We start from the raw sequence: 17,069 nt of genomic DNA on the forward strand, positions 1-17,069 counted from the left end.
GCGGCGGCCTGAGAGACTGACGGAGAAATTGAGACACAGGGAGAAGACCCGACCCCCAAGGGGTAGTCCACATTACTGAAGCATTTGCCACTTCCTGGGCGCGTAATGTGTCGGGCGCTTTGGTACCTTAAATGTATGACCCCGACGTTCACAAAGACCCATTGTAGTGGGTGCTGCTGTTATCCCCATCTCACAGGTTCGAGATGTTCATTTATTGCTCATTTATACTTAGAGATGTGCCCCAATCCCCATCCCACTTTCGGAACTGTCCACGTTCTTTTTTTTTTTTTTTAAAGTTAATTTTATTTTTTTTTTAAAGTGAAGATTTATGAGTTATGTCTCTTTTTTTTTTGAGAGAGAGAATTTTTTTCAATACTTATTTTTTAGTTCTCGGCGGACACAACATCTTTGTTTTGTATGTGGTGCTGAGGATCGAACCGGGCCGCACGCATGCCAGGCGAGTGCGCTGCCGCCTGAGCCACATCCCCAGCCCCTGTCCACGTTCTTGTAGGTAGCTGAAGGGCTGCTTCTTGGGGAAAGGGACGCAAGCTTCCTGCCGTAAGGGACAGGGGTGGCAAATGGACTGGCGGGCATAGGTGGAGCCAAGACTCGTGCCCCCGTGGGTATGTTACTGGCTTGGCAGGTTCTCGTGCTCTCCAGCAGAATATTGGAAGACTTTGATAAAGGCATAGCTGCGGCTGGAGCAAGACTATTGGGACGTCTTGCTCCAGCAGAAGGGAGAAGCAGCACTGGCCAAGAGAGTGTCCAGCTGGCTCTCAGAACACGGAGCTAGTTTTATTCACGTTAAAAGGTTGTAGGGGTGGGCTGGAGTTTAGGAATGTTAATGGTACATTTCAAAAGGTGTTTTGTTTTGTTTTTTTCCTGGACGAACAATTCAATTTTGAGGGAGGGGTAGTCAGTCGACATCCTGGAACCAAATATCGCATTTCTCATATATCATATGGATGCTGAGTCCTGCATGAACATCTTTGCCTGTGATGAGGTTGAGTAGCTGTGACTGTTGAGAGACACATGGGTGGGGAGTGGAAGAATTCACACACATCATGGAGTAACAAGTTGAGGGTCCTGGGAATTTGCTGTTTCCCTGACTTGACAGTTTTATCCTTTATGTGGATGCATGTTCTTGTCATGCATGGTGAAGGTGTAATTAATGTGCTTTGAGGCAGATGAGACAGAGTGAGAGGGTGGGGAAAGCAGAGTTCTTTTAGTGGCTAACACATTATGAGTTAAGGACTCTGGAGTGTACTCCCAATACTTAACTCACTCCCTGCTGAGTTTTTACTCTCTTATGGAATGTTGCTTTCCATGGGGGTCCCTGACTTTCTCAGGTGAACTCCACAGCAAATGCTGTTGGCCAGATGATCAAGACAAAGTGAGTGTGTGGTTTGTGATGGAATAACTTGGGACTTAGATGTCACCTCCTCGATTTCCCAATCCCCTTCTAGAGTAGTCCTCTATGCCCTGTGGTGCATCTGCTTAAGGCTCTAGGATTAGCCTTTCTGACATTTTTCTTGTAGGTTTGCTTCTCCCACTGTAATGTAGACCTTGAGCTGCCCTCTTGTTCATTCCGGTGCAGCTCTTCATGGAGACACAGCAGGGCTCAGTAAAAATTGGTTTAGGAAAAGTCAGAAGGTTTACAGGTGGTACCTAAAGTTCGTCTGTTCTCAGACACTAAACAGGGTTGGGCCTGGATAGTACTCTAATGGGAGAAAAAAGGAGGAAACCTATTGGGCTTACAAACTCCCTCCAAACCCAGGTACTGATCTGATTCTCTGTAACCCTGTGTTGCCAGCTCTCCCTCCCCACCCACACTAACCCCACCACTTCTAAGTTGACAGCACTAGGAGGTGATGGCAGGATGACCTCCCAAGGGACAAAAGCTTTACAATGAGGCCTAATGTCTATGGGAGATCTGGGGTATTCCTACAAATCAGTATTCCCCTCCTAGAGTTTGTTAGGTTCAGCATGCTGGGGGTGTTGGAATCCCCCCCATAGCTCCATCTTTGGCAGAGGGGTGGTCTTCTGCCATAGATAAGTCTTAAAGGTTAGAAGTTTTTCCTTAACCCCCAAAAGTGCCTTTCTTCAGTGCTCACAGCTTATCTTCTCCCTATAACCAATAAAGAAACTTGGAGACAGGATGGCATCTCAGTCTTCTCTCTACCTGGTTTGGTATCTCTTTCCTTAGCCCTACTGCAGTCTCCTGACCCTTCCCCATCCCAGTTTTTCTCCTTTCTGTTAATCCAGACCTTGCTTAAAAAGTGGTGCTGTACCCAGGATCCAATGATCCAGACAAGGAGTGAACTGTACCAACCACAGAAGGACATCCCCACTTTGAAAAAATATGCTGCCCCAGGGGCTGGGGTTGTAGCTCAGTGATAGAGTGCCTACCTAGCATGTGGGAGGTCCTGGATTTGATCGCTAGCACCACAAAACATAAAACACCATGCCATCTTTCCACCTCTGAAACTGAATTCACGCTAACACTGTCAGCCACCACAGGTAATACTCATGGTCAGCTAAGACTGGGTACATCCACTCCATCACATTGAGTTGGTCCTTCTCAGTCTTGTACTTCTGCCAATGATTTTTCTTTCCAGCTTGTTTATACTTTCACATGATGTAGCATTCAAAAGGCATATACACAAGTTGCAGGGAAATGCAGTTTTCCAGTCATCCAATGCCCCACCCCAGAGAAGCACCTCTGTTACAGTTTACTATTTCTATTGATTATGCTAGTTGCATCAGAGCCCAGCTCATTTATCCCTGCCAATTTCAGCTGGTCAGTTTTCCTCTAGAGTCCCTGAGGAACCTGGCATCTGGTGTCCTTCAGTCCTCACATTGGCCATCTTCAAGCGGCACCCTGGCTATGGTTTGATAAGCCTACCTGTGTGCTCCATCAGGACTGCACCCCAAACTTGCCAACATGTCCAGATCATAGGGAGAGAAGAATCTGGATCTAGGGCACCTTTATTTTCCTTAGTAAGACTGGGTTGCAGAAGCCCTTGGGGAACTTTGTTGGAAGTCTGTCCCTCCAGGACTGAGATTTGATGGTCCCCGGGCACCTCTTTTTAAAAACCTTTCATTGGTTCCTGTGATGTGCAGCCTGGGTTGAAAGGTGCTGTCTCAATGCCTTTGTTCTACAGGTAAGGAAGCTGGGGCCCAGTGAGGGGGAAGCAGCTCTCCAACGGAGGGAGCAGGGGCTTATATTTTTTATCCTGCTGTTCTCAGCGACCACTACATCCCTTTCAAATCTAGAATGCAAGTTGTTTTGTCCCCAAGAGTGTGTGAGGGAGACTGAACACACAGAAAGGAGATAAGAGAACTGGGACTAAGTTGCATGTTCACACCCATGCAAAAATACAGGTGCATACCCCTGACACAGCCTGAGGCAGGTTCACCCAGGGCAGAGGCACCCAGTGCCCACATGTACTTCACCTGCATCTACAGGCCTATGGGCTGCACAGAACATACCGGGTACGCACACTGCTACCTCTGCCTCCTTACCTGTGCTTTCTTTCTGCCTAATGAAGGAGCACATTCCTTTATCACCTTTTCCCAGGTAGGTAGAGAGCAGTTTTCAATCTCCCTTGATGGCTGGCTTTCTGTGGGTCCGCTGTGCCTCTCCTTAGGCGGCTGGCCCTGTGTCCCTGGTGCCTGGTGGAGGGAGGACTGGGCCTTTCCCTGCCAGTTCTTATGCCCTTATCTTGCTTTCAGCACTTAACCTTGCATTTGTTCAACCTTTTCAGCCACTTGCTTTTTATCTGGTCCTGAGGATTACACTGTGCATCTCTAGAGGGAAGACACTGTTCATCCTGCTCAGTCCTGCGCCTCCCCCGCAGCTGCTGGTCTCCTGCCAGGCTGCTGATGGCTGCTCAGTAAATGGAGAATGAACGAAGGAATCCGTGCCCATGCCTGATGGTGATTCAGCTCCTTCTGCCATTTTCTGCAGTCCTCAGCAGCCCCCTGCCCCTGTCCATGCCCGGGAACATTCTTGATACTTTTGATATTTAATGCTCTTCTCCCTGAAGATCACTCTCACTGCTTCTACCCTGTCCTTTCAGATCCTCAGAAGCACCCATCCCACTGAAATTGGCTTTCTTTTTTCCTCTGGTAGCTTCCCTCCTTTTCTTTGAGTGGCTGGGGCACTTTCTTCAACAATCTCATCCCCTTTGACACTTCTGTAGATTCACCCACGAGTGCTCAAGATTAATGGTTCCTTAAAGACCACCGTGTCCCCCTCTTCCTGAGGAGTCTTCCCACTTTTGCTTGTTAGATTCTTTCTACCACTGAGCCAAGATCAAGTCTGTTCTGAGGTCTCCTTAAAGTCAGTCCCTGGCTCCTGTCCCAGCAGCTATATGGCAACTCTGTACCCTTCCAGCCAGGATAGAAGGGTCCTTGCCCTGCTCAGTGGGAGGGAACATAGGGGTCAGACTCAGCCAAGGTCAAAGCTGTGTGTCTCCATTTTTTTTTTTTTTTAATTTATTTTTTAGTTCTCGACGGACACAACATCTTTGTTGGTATGTGGTGCTGAGGATCAAACCCAGGCCGCACGCATGCCAGGCCAGCATGCTACCGCTTGAGCCACATCCCCACCCCTGTGTGTCTCCATTTGTCAGATGATTAAAAAAAAAAAAAAGGCCCAGAGTTCTCACATTAAACCTGCACATAACAGACACTGTTCTTCATAATTATTTATTATCACCACCGCCAAGCTCACTATTTGACAGACCCTGTGTCAGGGAGCGGGAGTCTCTGCTTACAGTACTGCCAGAGAGAAAACACATTGAGAATGAAGTGAGCCACAGGTGAGGGGAGACAGAAAGGCTGAACAGGAACGAGAAGGTGGTGCTGCTAGGGGGAGTTGGGTGGTCGGATGGAGTGGATGGGCGCATGGTGATTTGCCCTCTTCCTTGCATTACCTCTGTCTCCAGTAAGACCCAGATATTTAGCCCCTACTGTGGATCAGCACGCATGCCTCTAACACTGGACCTTGCCCACCATCTCCTGTCCAAATCCGCAGGGATGCTTCACCATCTGCTCCTCGTATGGGCAGATAGCCAGTCCTGTCCTTGACACACTCAGCCCTGTTTTCTAATCAGCCCAGCAAACCTGTTGACTGCCTCCTAAATCACTCTCAGGCCTATGTGACTTTTCTCCCACCCTTCTACCCTTTCCTTAGTCTGTCTTTGTCACATTGTTTCTAAATCACTGTTATGGTTTATATACAGGGTATCCCCCAAAAACTCATGTGTGAGACAACGCAAGAATGTTCTAGTATAGTGATTGGATTATGAGCTTTAACTCAATCAGTGGATGAATCCATTGGTATGGATTAACTGGTAGTAACTGTAGGCAGGTAGGGTGTGGCCAGAGGAAATAGGTCAGTGGGGGATGCCTTTGGGGGTGACATTTTGTCTGTTTACTGGCTTTCACAGACTGAGCAGCTTTCCTCTGCTATGCCCTTCTGCTATGACCTCTACTTCACCGCAGGCCCAAGGCTATACAGGCGGCTGACCATGGACTGAACTCTGAAACTGTGAGCCAAGTTGTTTTTGTCAGGTCTTTTGGTCATAGCAACAAAAAAGTTGACTAAAACATGCTGCAACAGCCCTTGAACTCGTTGCCTGGTCTGGACACAGGTCCTGTGTCCTCTGGTGGGCATAGCCGGCTCAGCTTCAATTCCATTATCTTGTTTCTCTGCCTGAAACCCTTTATTAGTTCCCTATTATCTCAGGATCAAGAGCCCAATCCTTGTTCTAAGATAGTAATAAGAAGTAATACTCATGGGCACAATGGCACACTCCTGTAATCCCAGTAGTTTAGTAGGAGGCTGGGGCAGGAGGATTGTGAGTTCAAAGCCATTCTCAGCAATTTAGCAAGGCCCTAAGTAACTCAGTGAGAACCTGTCTCTAAATAAAATATAAAAAGGATCTGGGGGATGTGGCTCAGTGCTTAAATGCCCCTGGGTTTAATCCTGGTACCAAAAAAAAAAAAAAAAAAGTAATACTACTTTTTTTTTTTTTTGGATCAAACCTAGGGCCTCATGCATGCAGGCATAGCACTCTACCACATCCCCAGCCTTTTTTTTTTTTTTTTGAGACAGGGTTTAGTTAAGTAGCTACGACTGACCTCAAACTTGATCCTCCTGCTTCAGCCTCCTGAGTTTTGGGATCACAGGTGTGAGCCACTGCACTTACCTTAATATTAAGTAATAATAGTAGCCACAAGGTCCTCATGCCCTGGGCTCTTTTCTCTTCTGCAGGACACCATCCCCAAAGCCTTTCAGCCACACTGAACCATATGTGGTTCTCAGCATAGGTCTCACTCTTATCTGATTTTTACATGCTGGTTCTTGTACCAGAACATCCAGCTTGTCAGGCGTCTTAAGACACCGCTCAGGTGTCATTTCCCTTGGGACGGCTTGGATGCTCCCAGTCTGGGTTAGATGCCCTTCCTGTGCATCCTGTAGCGCTGTGTGACACTTGTTCACTTCTTCCCCTGCTTGCCTGAAAAGGTAGGGATCCAACTGTGTGTGCATCCTTGTGTCAGCATACCTAGGACAGGAGCTGACCCACAGCAGGAACCTCATGACTCCTGGGTGTATGGAGGGTTGAGATAATCAGGAGATGGAAGACCTGGGTTTGAAATCTGGTTCCTTACCAGGCTTGGTGGCATATATCTGTAGTTCCAGCATTTGGGAGGCTGAGATGGAGGATCACTGGAGCCCAGGAGGTCAAGTTCAATGCTGCCTTGGGCAACATAGTGAGATCCCATCTCAAAAAAAAAAAAAAGGAATATGGATACTCAGCTGATCTGTGTCTGGTAAGGGTCTTAAGGCCCTACTCTTTCTCAAGGTGGCAAAAAATACTGCAGGTGACAGTGAACTGTGATTGAACAAAGGGCCAAGAGAGACTGACAACAGCTGGGCTTCAGGGAGGTGGGGAAACCTCTCAGAGGACCACAACAGGAAGCTACTCGAAGGAAAAGGAATGATTCTGCAAGCTAGGAAGATCTATAGTTTAGGCCCAGTGAGGCTAGATGTCTGTGATGATGGACAGGGCCATGTGACTCAAGTGAGAGCCTGAGGGAGAAGGTAACTGGAGCCAGACCCTGTGGCCTGAAGGACATGGTTGGGCTATATCCCAACCCAGGGCCTGGTACATGTGAGGCAAATGTTCTGCCACTGAGCTATAACATAACCCCAGTGTTCCCCAGTTTTGAGGAATACAAGTCAGGTACTCTTTGAACTGTTCCTCAACTGGGGTTGAACCTAGAGGCATTTAACCACTAAGCCACATTCCCAGCCCCCCTTTTAAATTTTTTATTAGTTAGAGTCAGGGCCTCACTGTATTGCTGAGGCTGGCTTTGAACACATGATCCTCCTGTCTCAGTCTCCCAAGCCACTGGGGTTACAGGCATGCGCCACTATGCCAAGCCTGATATTTTTCTTATGCCTACACTGAGGTTCGAGATTTTAGGAAGATCTCAGAGGTGAAGTGTCACACTCAGTGCATCATACTTAGGCACTGCAGGGCTCCAACCTGGGAAAGGTACTGCATAAGTTTGGGAGCAATCTGGGAAGCAGAATGGATAGGGTCACTGATGAGTTGGGAAGAGGGGTCGTGCCAGATGAGCTGGTTTCTGGCTTGAGTATCAGGATAGATACTGGTGCCATTTACTAAGATTGGGGAGATGTGGGGAGGAGTGCCAGGAAGCAGGAGTCCCACTCTGGCCAGATGAGGATTGAGCTGACTGTGCTGCGAGGACCTAGAGCTGGGAGAGGTGGCTCTCTGACCTTGCACAAAGGAGGCGGCTGAGGACTCAATTTAGCAAACCATGTGAAGTGCTCAGCAGAGGCCTGGCTCAAAGAACATGACTGAGAGGTGACATGATGGCTACTAATGCTATCTGTCCTTGGACACAGCATCGGGGTGATGAAAGAAGTTGTTTAAAACATCAGTCTGGGGCTGGGGTTGTGGCTCAGTGGTAGAGCACTTGCCTAACTTGTGTGAGGTACTGGGTTCAATCCTCAGGACCACATTAAAAAAAATGGATAAATTAAAAAAATGTTGTATCTGTTAAAAAAACAAAACATCAGTCTGAAATCTGCCATACAGATAAACTCATTCCCCCCAATTTTGTCCCCTACTCAGTGACTTCTTTCCATATGGTACAGACTTCATAGTGAGGAATCCCAGATAACACCTTAGCCAGGTGAGCAAAGTCACCATCATCAGCAAGTGCCGTTAGTTATGACAACTTTACTACACAAACAGAACATGTTCACAATAGTGGGGGGGCAGGAGACTGGGTATAGAGTCACTTTTTTTTTTTTTGTGGTCCTGGGGATAGAACTCAGGGCCTTGCATATGCTAAGCAAGTTCTCTACACTGAGCTGTATCCTCGGCCCTACCGCCACTCTTTGTACCATGTTTGCAACTTTTCTGTAAATCAAAACATTCTAATAAAAAACTTCACTGAAGCTGGATGTGATGGCATACACCTGTAATCCCAGTGATGCGAGAGGTTGAAGCAGGAGGATTTCAAGTTGGAGGAGAGCTTCAGCAACCTAGCAAGATCTCTTAAAATAAAAAATAAAAAGGACTGGGGATGAAGCTCTGAGTTTGTAAAGTGCCCTAGGTTCAGTCTGCAGTACCAAAAAAAAAAAAAAAATTAAAAAAATAAATACGTAAACCCCCTTGGTGTGTGGGCTAGATAGGGGTTGTTTCACCTTCTGCACCACAATGCTACTTCTTCACCATTAAATGATGTCTCTGTCAGTGACAGGACAGAGCTGTCTCAAGATGTAACCCAAAGCCTTCACTTGAGTTGTCTGGTGCTTGGCATCTTGGGAAATTTAATGCCTCCCACCTTCTCCTCTTGGCTCAGGATTAAGTCCATCCTCTTACTCCAGAGCCTACCAGAAAACACAGGTGTCCTTTGGGCTGCAGGTTAAAGTGTCTTGCAAGGCTCATCTGGATTGGGGACCCCATTCCAGCAGAATGAGAGAGGGAATCTTCATTCATTCTGTCAACACATATTTACCACACACCTATGCAATAAATCCTGCTGCTGAAGATCTAGCAGGAGATGTAGAGAATCAGACATGACTGTATGCATACTTGCAAACAGACGTTTTGCAGTCTTGTCTGATTCTCTACAAGGAGAGATTTTTTTTCCCCTTTTTTTGGAGCTGCTTATATTCTAGTGGGAGAGACAAACAAATGAATAATTAAATGCTCAGGAGCAAGAAGTACTAGTCAGAAAAGAAGGAAAGGTAAGAGAAGGAGAGATCTCCTGAAGAGATTTTAAGCTGAGACATGAATGAGGGTGCAGCCACAGAGGCTTGGGGGCAGGAGTAGGAAGAATGACGTGTGCAAAGTCCCCCAGGGGAAAATAAGAGCTAGGCAATTCCTGGTGGGGAACTGCTAGGCCTTGAAGGTTACCAGGAGGCTCTGTACTCTAGTGAGATGGGAAGTCACTGGATATTTCAGATCAGCAATTTAAAACTATCTGATCAACATTTTTTAAAAAACTCCCTCTGGTTGTTGTGTGGAGAATACAAGGCAGGGAGAACAGGGTAAAGGCAGAGAAGTAATGGGACTATTGCAGTATCCAGACAAAGGATAATCCTGGCAGTGAGAAGGGTGAGGAGCTGTTGGCTTCTGGATTTGTCTTGAAGGGAAAGCCCAGGATGGCTGACAGACTGGATGTTGGGAGTGAGAAAAAGAGGAATCAAGCAGGATTCCCAAGTTTTCACCCTTGGCAACTGAAGAGTGGAGTTTCCACTTGTAGGGGAAGAGATCTCCTGAGTGCAGCTCATGCTATGGGGCGCAGTAAGCTCCCTCTAGGGCAGGAATGGAGGCTGGAGAGACAGGAGAGGCAGAGCCCTGAGTATTCCAAGTTCCTAGGCTGAAGAGGACGCAGGAGGGGAAATGGCCATTTGAGGTGAGAGGATAGCAGGTATGGTCCACAGTCTAAGGCCTAGTGGAGAAAAGTTCAAGGGAGAAATGGTCATTTGCATCAAAGGCTGATGATAGGCCAAAGGAAAACACTGTCCCTTGGGTTTGGCAACCCAGGTTGTATCTCTGACAAGAGGCTGGGATTGAGAAATAAAGCCTAAGGGGAGTGGGAAGAAGTCAAGGCCAGATAGCGCTTTTGAAGAGTTTTGCATGCAGCTGTCCTCTGTCCACTCTGCCCTGTGGCAGTGTCCCTGCCCACATCTAGGCTCAGGAAGTTTCCTGCCAGGTCATGTAGCTGGGTCCCAGAGACACTGGTTAGGATATGCCACAGGGCTTGGGGAGTCTGTCTGAGGCCAGCAACAGCCTGCCCTACCTGGCTGCTGCACCCCTGGGCTGTATCCTGCAGGGTGAAAGGACACTCTCTGTCCCCGCTCTTAGCTCTAGACACTTCTTTCCAGGAGGCTGTGTGTGAAGGCCTGAGCTTGGGAGCCTGTGGTGGACCCAGGTGTCAGGAAGCATCAGCTATGATGGTTTCATATCTCATATCAAGGACGGGCAGGAAAGTAAACTCCAAAGAGAAACCCAAGCCCCAACCCTGCCACCTAAGAGGCAAAGACCCCTTTGCAAAGCCTCAGATTTTCAGAAGGGAGAAACCATCCCTTCACATGCCACTGCCTTGTTAGGCACACTGGGGACTGGGAACAGAGGGTCCTGGGGGAAAATGGAGTTTGGTGGGAAATCAGTCCTATTTCTGACCTTTGCCTGCCTCAGGCTGGGTGAGACATCATCATACTGGTTTCCGTAATGGAAAAAGTGGGAGTGTACTTCTTTTCCACCTAGGTTCCTAGTTGATTCTGAATGGAGTTATGCTGTGTCCTTCTGGGGGGTGGGGGTGAAAGCCCGGATGACAGTCATGGGCACAGAAGCCCAAGGCAGTTGGTAAGAAATCACCAGTTTATTGAATGAAAAATCAACTTCACCCCGTCCTCCCACCCTCACCTCCACCCTCGGGCCCAGGATATGCTCTGGACAGCAGGGCCAGGCCTGGGGAAGGGCTAGAGGACTTTGGGGGAGGCATGGAGAGTGAGCAAACACTTTCAAAATGCAGTTCTGTGCCACAACTTCTAGGGAGCAGTGAGGGTGATGCAGAAGCTCTGGAGTGCCAGTGGCATGGTTGGCTCTGTGTCCTTGCCCTCAGCCTCTCCTGAGAACAGCTGGACGAAGCTGAGGAAGGGCTCAGGATCTGCCATGGTGACAAGAGGGAGGAAAAGAGGCTGCTGGAGGGGAGACCTGGTGGAGAGGCCTTTGCCCAGCTGCCCTGACATGGAGGAGGTAGGAGGATGAGGGAGACAAGTCTACATGGGAAAGGGAGATACACGGCCGGTGGACAGAGGGTCTGCCTCCACCTCTCATGCCCGGCAGAGCTGTGCTGGGTGAAGGGGCGGGAAGGCTGAGGGAAGAACATCACCAGTGAGAGGAAGTCACAGGACAGGATGGTGCATGGGGGTTACATAAACAACCGAGGGACTGGCTGTGCAGAGAACCGAAGAAATGCTCAGGAAACCTGACATATACAAGGACAGGGCGGGCTGGGATAGGAAGTCGTGCATGGGGGAGGCCCCTCCATTCCAGAAACACACGGCATCACTCAGTTGCCCCTCACCCTCCACTGGGAAGTCATGGACAGGAGGAGGTCCCTACAGGAGTGGGGGGGAGTGGCTCTGGCCTGCCCCACTGGGGGCAGGTGGGATGAGTGGTATTTGGCAGTGGGGCCTTGGAAAATGAGAGCCTGATGGCTGGGGTGGGAGTGGGGAGAACTGGGCTCTCCCACTGTGGACCAGGATCCCACATTTCCTATTTCCAGGAAGGGAACTGGTGCCACAGAAGGAAAGAGGTAGGGCCAGGAGAAGGAAGGCCTGCAGGACTCAATTCCAGGGACCATGGGCACCAGAAGACAGAACCCACCTGCCCTGGGACTGGAGCAGGAGGGAGGAGGGGTGGTAAGGGATGGGGCTGGGCAGTGGGGAGGGAGGGCAGCATCCCCAGTGGCAGTGTCCTTCAGGACTGGGCATGTGAAGGGCTGGCCCCAGTGCCAGGAAAGTGGTTCTGGGCCCGGCCTGCTGGCCTCCCCCTGCCCGCAGGCGGTGAGGCTGGATGGCAGTGCCAGGAGGGAGAGTAGCCAGAAGCCGGGCCTCAGGTGGCCTTGCTGCCACTGAAGAGTCCTACTGGAAAGTGCTTCACATGGGTGGGCCACTGGGCTGCCAGCTGGAAGAACTTGATGTCACTCCACTCGACTCCATCGATGGACACTGGGGGCAAGAGGGAAGTGGGAGGTAATGGGGCAGCTGAGGTCATCTCCCTGTCCCTTGGGGAGGACCATCAAAATCACCACACCTCTCAGCATAGTCTGCTGCTGCTTGGCGGAGCAGATGAGGCGGCTGATGCCCTCGATGACTTGGCTCTTAGAATCCACTTCCTTTTCCCGGGGTTTCTTGCTCAAGAAGATGGTGGGAACTGCAAAGCCAGCAGAAACTATCTCTGTTGCAGCCCTGGGAAATAGCCATCCCTCTCCTCCCCAACCCCAGTGCTTCCTTCTTCCCGGGGCAATGGGAGATAATTGGCAAAAGGCCTGTCCTCCTCCCTTCCTGCTTGGCTCAGGCTGCAGGTCAGGATCTACACCTTCCTGCATCCTTTCCCGGGCCTATCTTCATCTGAACAGTCAAGACCTGGGGCTAGATGGTCTCTGAAGTCCCTTCTAGCCGAAATGTTCTAGGCACCTTGGGAAGGGGCCTAGCTCCCTGTCTGGGGCTTGCTGGGCCTACAGCAAAGGAGATGATGTGGGGGCAGGTATTTGCATTAACTCTACCCTGGCCCCAGGAAAGAGGCAAGGATACTGATACAGAGGACACTGCTCAGCTCCCCACTCTCAGCAAATCCTTATGCTGTAGTGTGCAGGTTTTGGCCCTAGCCTCGCACAGCCCCTGCCCAGGGCCCTGGGGAATGCTGTAGGGTGGAAAGCATGCACAGGAAGAGGCCCATCTGCTCTTGCTCTGCCAGCCCAGGAGGCAGGGTCCTCAGCTGCTGCTGGTGCACAGCTGGAGTTGTGGGGTTCCAACCAGCTAGAAGAGTGGCAATCTACAAGGACAGCAGCCTGGTTATGGGGATTCCTGCCTCACACAGAATATAGGACCCTGCCTCTACAACTCTGCCTCCAGGGCCTTAAGCCACCCCGCCCCCTTTTAAGATTATATATCTATATATATCTATATATATAGATATATATATAGATATATATAGATATATGTTAATGAACCTTTATTTTATTCATTTATTTATATGTGGAGCTGAGATTTGAACCTAGTGCCTCACACATGCTAGGCAAGCGCTCTACCACTGAGCAATAACCCCAGCCCAAGCCACCCCTCTTTTTCTGGAAGGATTGATTCCCCTTAATTCCTAAAATAGTTATATCCTTCTGCTCATAAAGCTTCTTTGGGGAGTTCTTCTGTGCTGGATGTGAAAGCTCTGCTCAATGGGTCACGATGACCATGGCTGGGGCATGGTCATCCTGTCCCATAGTCCAACCCTGAGGGCAAAGGTCAGAAAGGTTCCTTGTACTTTGCAGCAGCAAGGGCCTCAGCCCCTGAGCTGGGACCTCAGTTTCCTGCATTATATAAGGTATGGCGTTTCCCCCAGGGGAAGGCAGGGTGTTCTCACTGGGTCCCAGGCTGATCACGTGATAAGTGTACTGCATCCCACCCACAGACTTTTTTTTCCCTTTTTGCCATACTGGGCTTTGCATATAACAGGCAAACACTCTACCACTGAGCCCCCCGCCCCCACTCCACCAGGTGAAAGCAAATTGTCTTTCAGACCCTGAAAGAAGGGAGGAGGCCTGGTGGCCCCTGCACTTCTCTTTACCTTTCTTGTTCTTCTCTTTGGTGACCACGGTCATTGCCATGGTGCCAGAAAGCTGGGCTTCCCCACCATGGGGCAGGCGGGAAACCTGTACTGAGCGGAAGACACTCTTGAGGGTGTTCTTAGAGCTGGCGTCCCTTTTGTCACCTTCCCTTCGCCGTTCCCCAGGATGGCCCAGCCAGTAGTCCACCTGGAGGCCAATCACATCCCCATATGGGCTATTGGGACTCCTGGAGAAATGGGATAAAAACAAGAGATCAGCTTTTTCCTCAGAGCCCAATTACATGGGCCAGAATCTGGGAAGAGGGGCTGCCAGCCTCCTGGAGCAGGAGATGGGGAGCAAGTCCAGTTGAGTGGCTGTGTTCCCTCCAGTCACACAGAATCATCAGCAGCTCATGTGGGTATCAAGAATCAGGCTGATCTGAGAACAAAACCAGCAGAGGATAAAGGCCCAAGTAAAACTATCACAGGGTGAGAGAAGTGGAAACTTTGTGAAGCAGAGTGCACACAGGCACGCAGATCCTTGTACATGCACACATGCTCCCAGCAAGCAAAGTCGGTGCCTAGAGGCCGGGGGCTGAAGAGCCAGAGTGGCTGCAGAGCAGCTCTGGAACTCGCTTAGATGGGGCACTTTTAGCTCAGGGATAATTTTAGCTCCCAGGGAAAGGGCTGATGGTTTCTTGAAAGGAGGTGGCAGATACAATAGGCACATGGCTATGAAAGTCATCTGATTTTTTCTTTCTGCCTCATTTTTTTAGTGGTTCCATTAAATAAATAAATAAAAAGCTTATATTGTATGAGAAAGGAGGTTGAGGTAGGGGTTGGACTCAAGGTTCCCCAAACTTATGCTGGACAGAAATCTTTAGGCAGTGGGGGGGGTCTGAGAGAAAACAGGGCTCCTGGAAGCCTGGATCCAGCAGGTCTCTGGGGCAGAGCATGGTTGTTTTTCCTACATTGTCCCTTCCAGAAAAATCAGAAGTCCACGGAGGAGAGGAGGAAGAGAGGTTTGGAGGACAGGTTGGGGATACCAGGTCCAGGGCTATGACACTCTCACTGAGGCCTCTGGAAAAGCCATTGCCCAGTGCCTCCCTCTCAGGTGCTATGATGAAAGGAAAGAGGTAAAGGCAGAAGAAAGAGAAAAAGAATGCTGCTCTCTGCTCCTGGCCATGGCCTAAAAGCCTCTTCTCATCCCCCTCCCCTTCCTCAGGCCTGGCAGGAAAGGGTTCCCTGGCTCTCCAGCTAAGCTTTAGGTACTTGAGATTCTTTAAGACTTCCTCCCCGCTTTGCCACACCCCACGATCATGAGGTTTTTGCCGCCTCTGCAGTGCAGGCCCAGCCTGGGAGCCCGAGCTCCAGGAGGGCAGGTACCACTGGACCAAGTGACGCAAGGCACCACACCACAGCGTGCCCCAGCTGATACTCGGTTCCTATTTATAAGCTACACAATAGTCCCCAAGGTGGCCAACTCACCTCTACTACACATAAGATGAAACTGGAGCCCAGTAACCTGCCCACGCCAGCACAGTGGACACACCACAGAGCCACTCACATGCCAGTGAGTCCTATAACAAGACACCTGCATCACACCTCACAGCCATAAAAGGCCTGCCGGGCTGGACATGCCTCTCACTGCACTGAGCTGTCCAATGACTTGGCTGGCTGGTGACTGGCCTCTGAGTTCTCTCACCAGTGTGACGTTCTTAGGCCAGTGTGTCTGTGCCTGGGAAGAGTTAGGTTGCTGGGCCTTGCTTACCCCACAATGGCGAGGGCGCTGCTCATGGATGGGGAGGAAGGAGGGGTGGCTGTTGCATCTCGGCTCAGGCCTGAGCTGGAGGGTGGAGATGTGGAGGGCACAGTAAGGCTGACCACAGGTGAATCGTCCCCATCACCTGTCGGGAGATGAACACTGTCAGTCAGAGGCAGCCATCCTCACTTGCTGATGGCAGGGAGGGAGGAGCCACTTTCTTAGGGGCAGCCCTGCTTTCCTCCTGAGCCCTGGGCTGCTCCTGCCTCCCCTCCCCACACAGCTGCACAGCAAGGCTCACATCTTCCTGCCCAAGCTGCTTCCCCAGAACACTCAGCACCTCCAATTTCTGACCATTGCACCAGAGAGATGATCTCACCCAAGAGGAGCCCAGGGGCCCAGGCTCACCTGCAGTGGAGGGTGAATCTTCAACCAGGCCCACCTTCACCACCTGGAGGAGGGAAGACATGCTCAGTAAGTCTTTTAGGCAAGTATGATCCAACAGGAAATAGGGCCAGCACAACAGCCATCATACACACAATTTTATCATAGGCTCAGAAAATCTTTATAAGCCTGGAACAGCCCAGAGCTTAAGGGATGGGGCTGTAGCTCAATGGTGGAGCATGGGCATAGCCTGTGTAGGCCCTGGGTTCCAACTCCAATACCACAAAAAGAAAGGAAGCCCAGTCCAAACAACACAAGGAGGGCCCATGGGAATTTGCAGCTCTTCTCTGGGGAAATGAGCAAGGCACATATGAAGGCAGGAACCAGTTAGTGTAGTGATCTCAATTCTTCTAAGACCACATAGGTAGGGTCCCAGGAAGCCAGCTCCATCTCTGTCGGGACAGGCATGTCTCATGGCAGCCATGCTCTGTGTGAGCCAGCTCAACTGAACATACTGAATCAGTGCAGACACCAGCCCTCCTCTTTCTACCTTCTTGGAATCTGGAGTGCCCATAAGGGGCATCTCAGGAATTTTAGATTCCCCATAGACTATTATGGAAAGGACAGAGGGAGCCCTCCAGTGGTCACAAAAGGATGCTAGAGGCTAGAGGCAAACTTGGTGACTATCTCCTGTGGTCTGATAGTCAGCTGGGTTTGGGCTGCTGGAGTGAAGGGGACTGCAGGTGGCAGCAGTTTTCGTCAGGCTGCTGAGAGCACTGCTGCATTCACTCACTGAGAGGAACAAAATTCAGGATGGAACTCATGGCCCTGCATATCCTAGGCAAGTGCTCTACTACTGAGCTACGCCCCTATGACATTTTTCATATTTTAACTCTTGTTTGGCTGGGAGACCAGAGTAAGCATCGATCCCCAGTTCCATAAAGACATGAGTCAAACTGACAGCTTGGGCTGTGACCAGGGTCCCATGGCCTGCAGCGGTATAACTATATGAACATCCCAGAAGCCTGAGGAGGGCTGTC

At 50.0% G+C, this 17,069-nt stretch overlaps 1 protein-coding gene across 2 annotated transcripts in view; it reads right to left on the minus strand.

Annotated features, from left to right (window-relative positions):
• Window positions 1–10,919: 10,919 nt before the first annotated feature.
• The window catches only part of Pacs1 (phosphofurin acidic cluster sorting protein 1), a 138,344-nt gene continuing 132,194 nt past the window's right edge, over window positions 10,920–17,069 (minus strand). For both annotated transcript variants that reach the window (XM_027944396.2, XM_071616037.1), the window contains exons 20-24: window positions 16,054–16,096; window positions 15,655–15,790; window positions 13,905–14,131; window positions 12,378–12,497; window positions 10,920–12,292 (exon numbers count right to left, since the gene is read on the minus strand). In XM_027944396.2, coding sequence (XP_027800197.1) covers window positions 12,177–12,292; window positions 12,378–12,497; window positions 13,905–14,131; window positions 15,655–15,790; window positions 16,054–16,096 — 642 coding nt within the window. In that variant the 3' untranslated portion in view covers window positions 10,920–12,176. The remainder of the gene's footprint in view (window positions 12,293–12,377; window positions 12,498–13,904; window positions 14,132–15,654; window positions 15,791–16,053; window positions 16,097–17,069) is intronic.

This window comes from Marmota flaviventris, chromosome 9, assembly GCF_047511675.1.
Source record: "Marmota flaviventris isolate mMarFla1 chromosome 9, mMarFla1.hap1, whole genome shotgun sequence".
Taxonomy (NCBI): domain Eukaryota; kingdom Metazoa; phylum Chordata; class Mammalia; order Rodentia; family Sciuridae; genus Marmota; species Marmota flaviventris.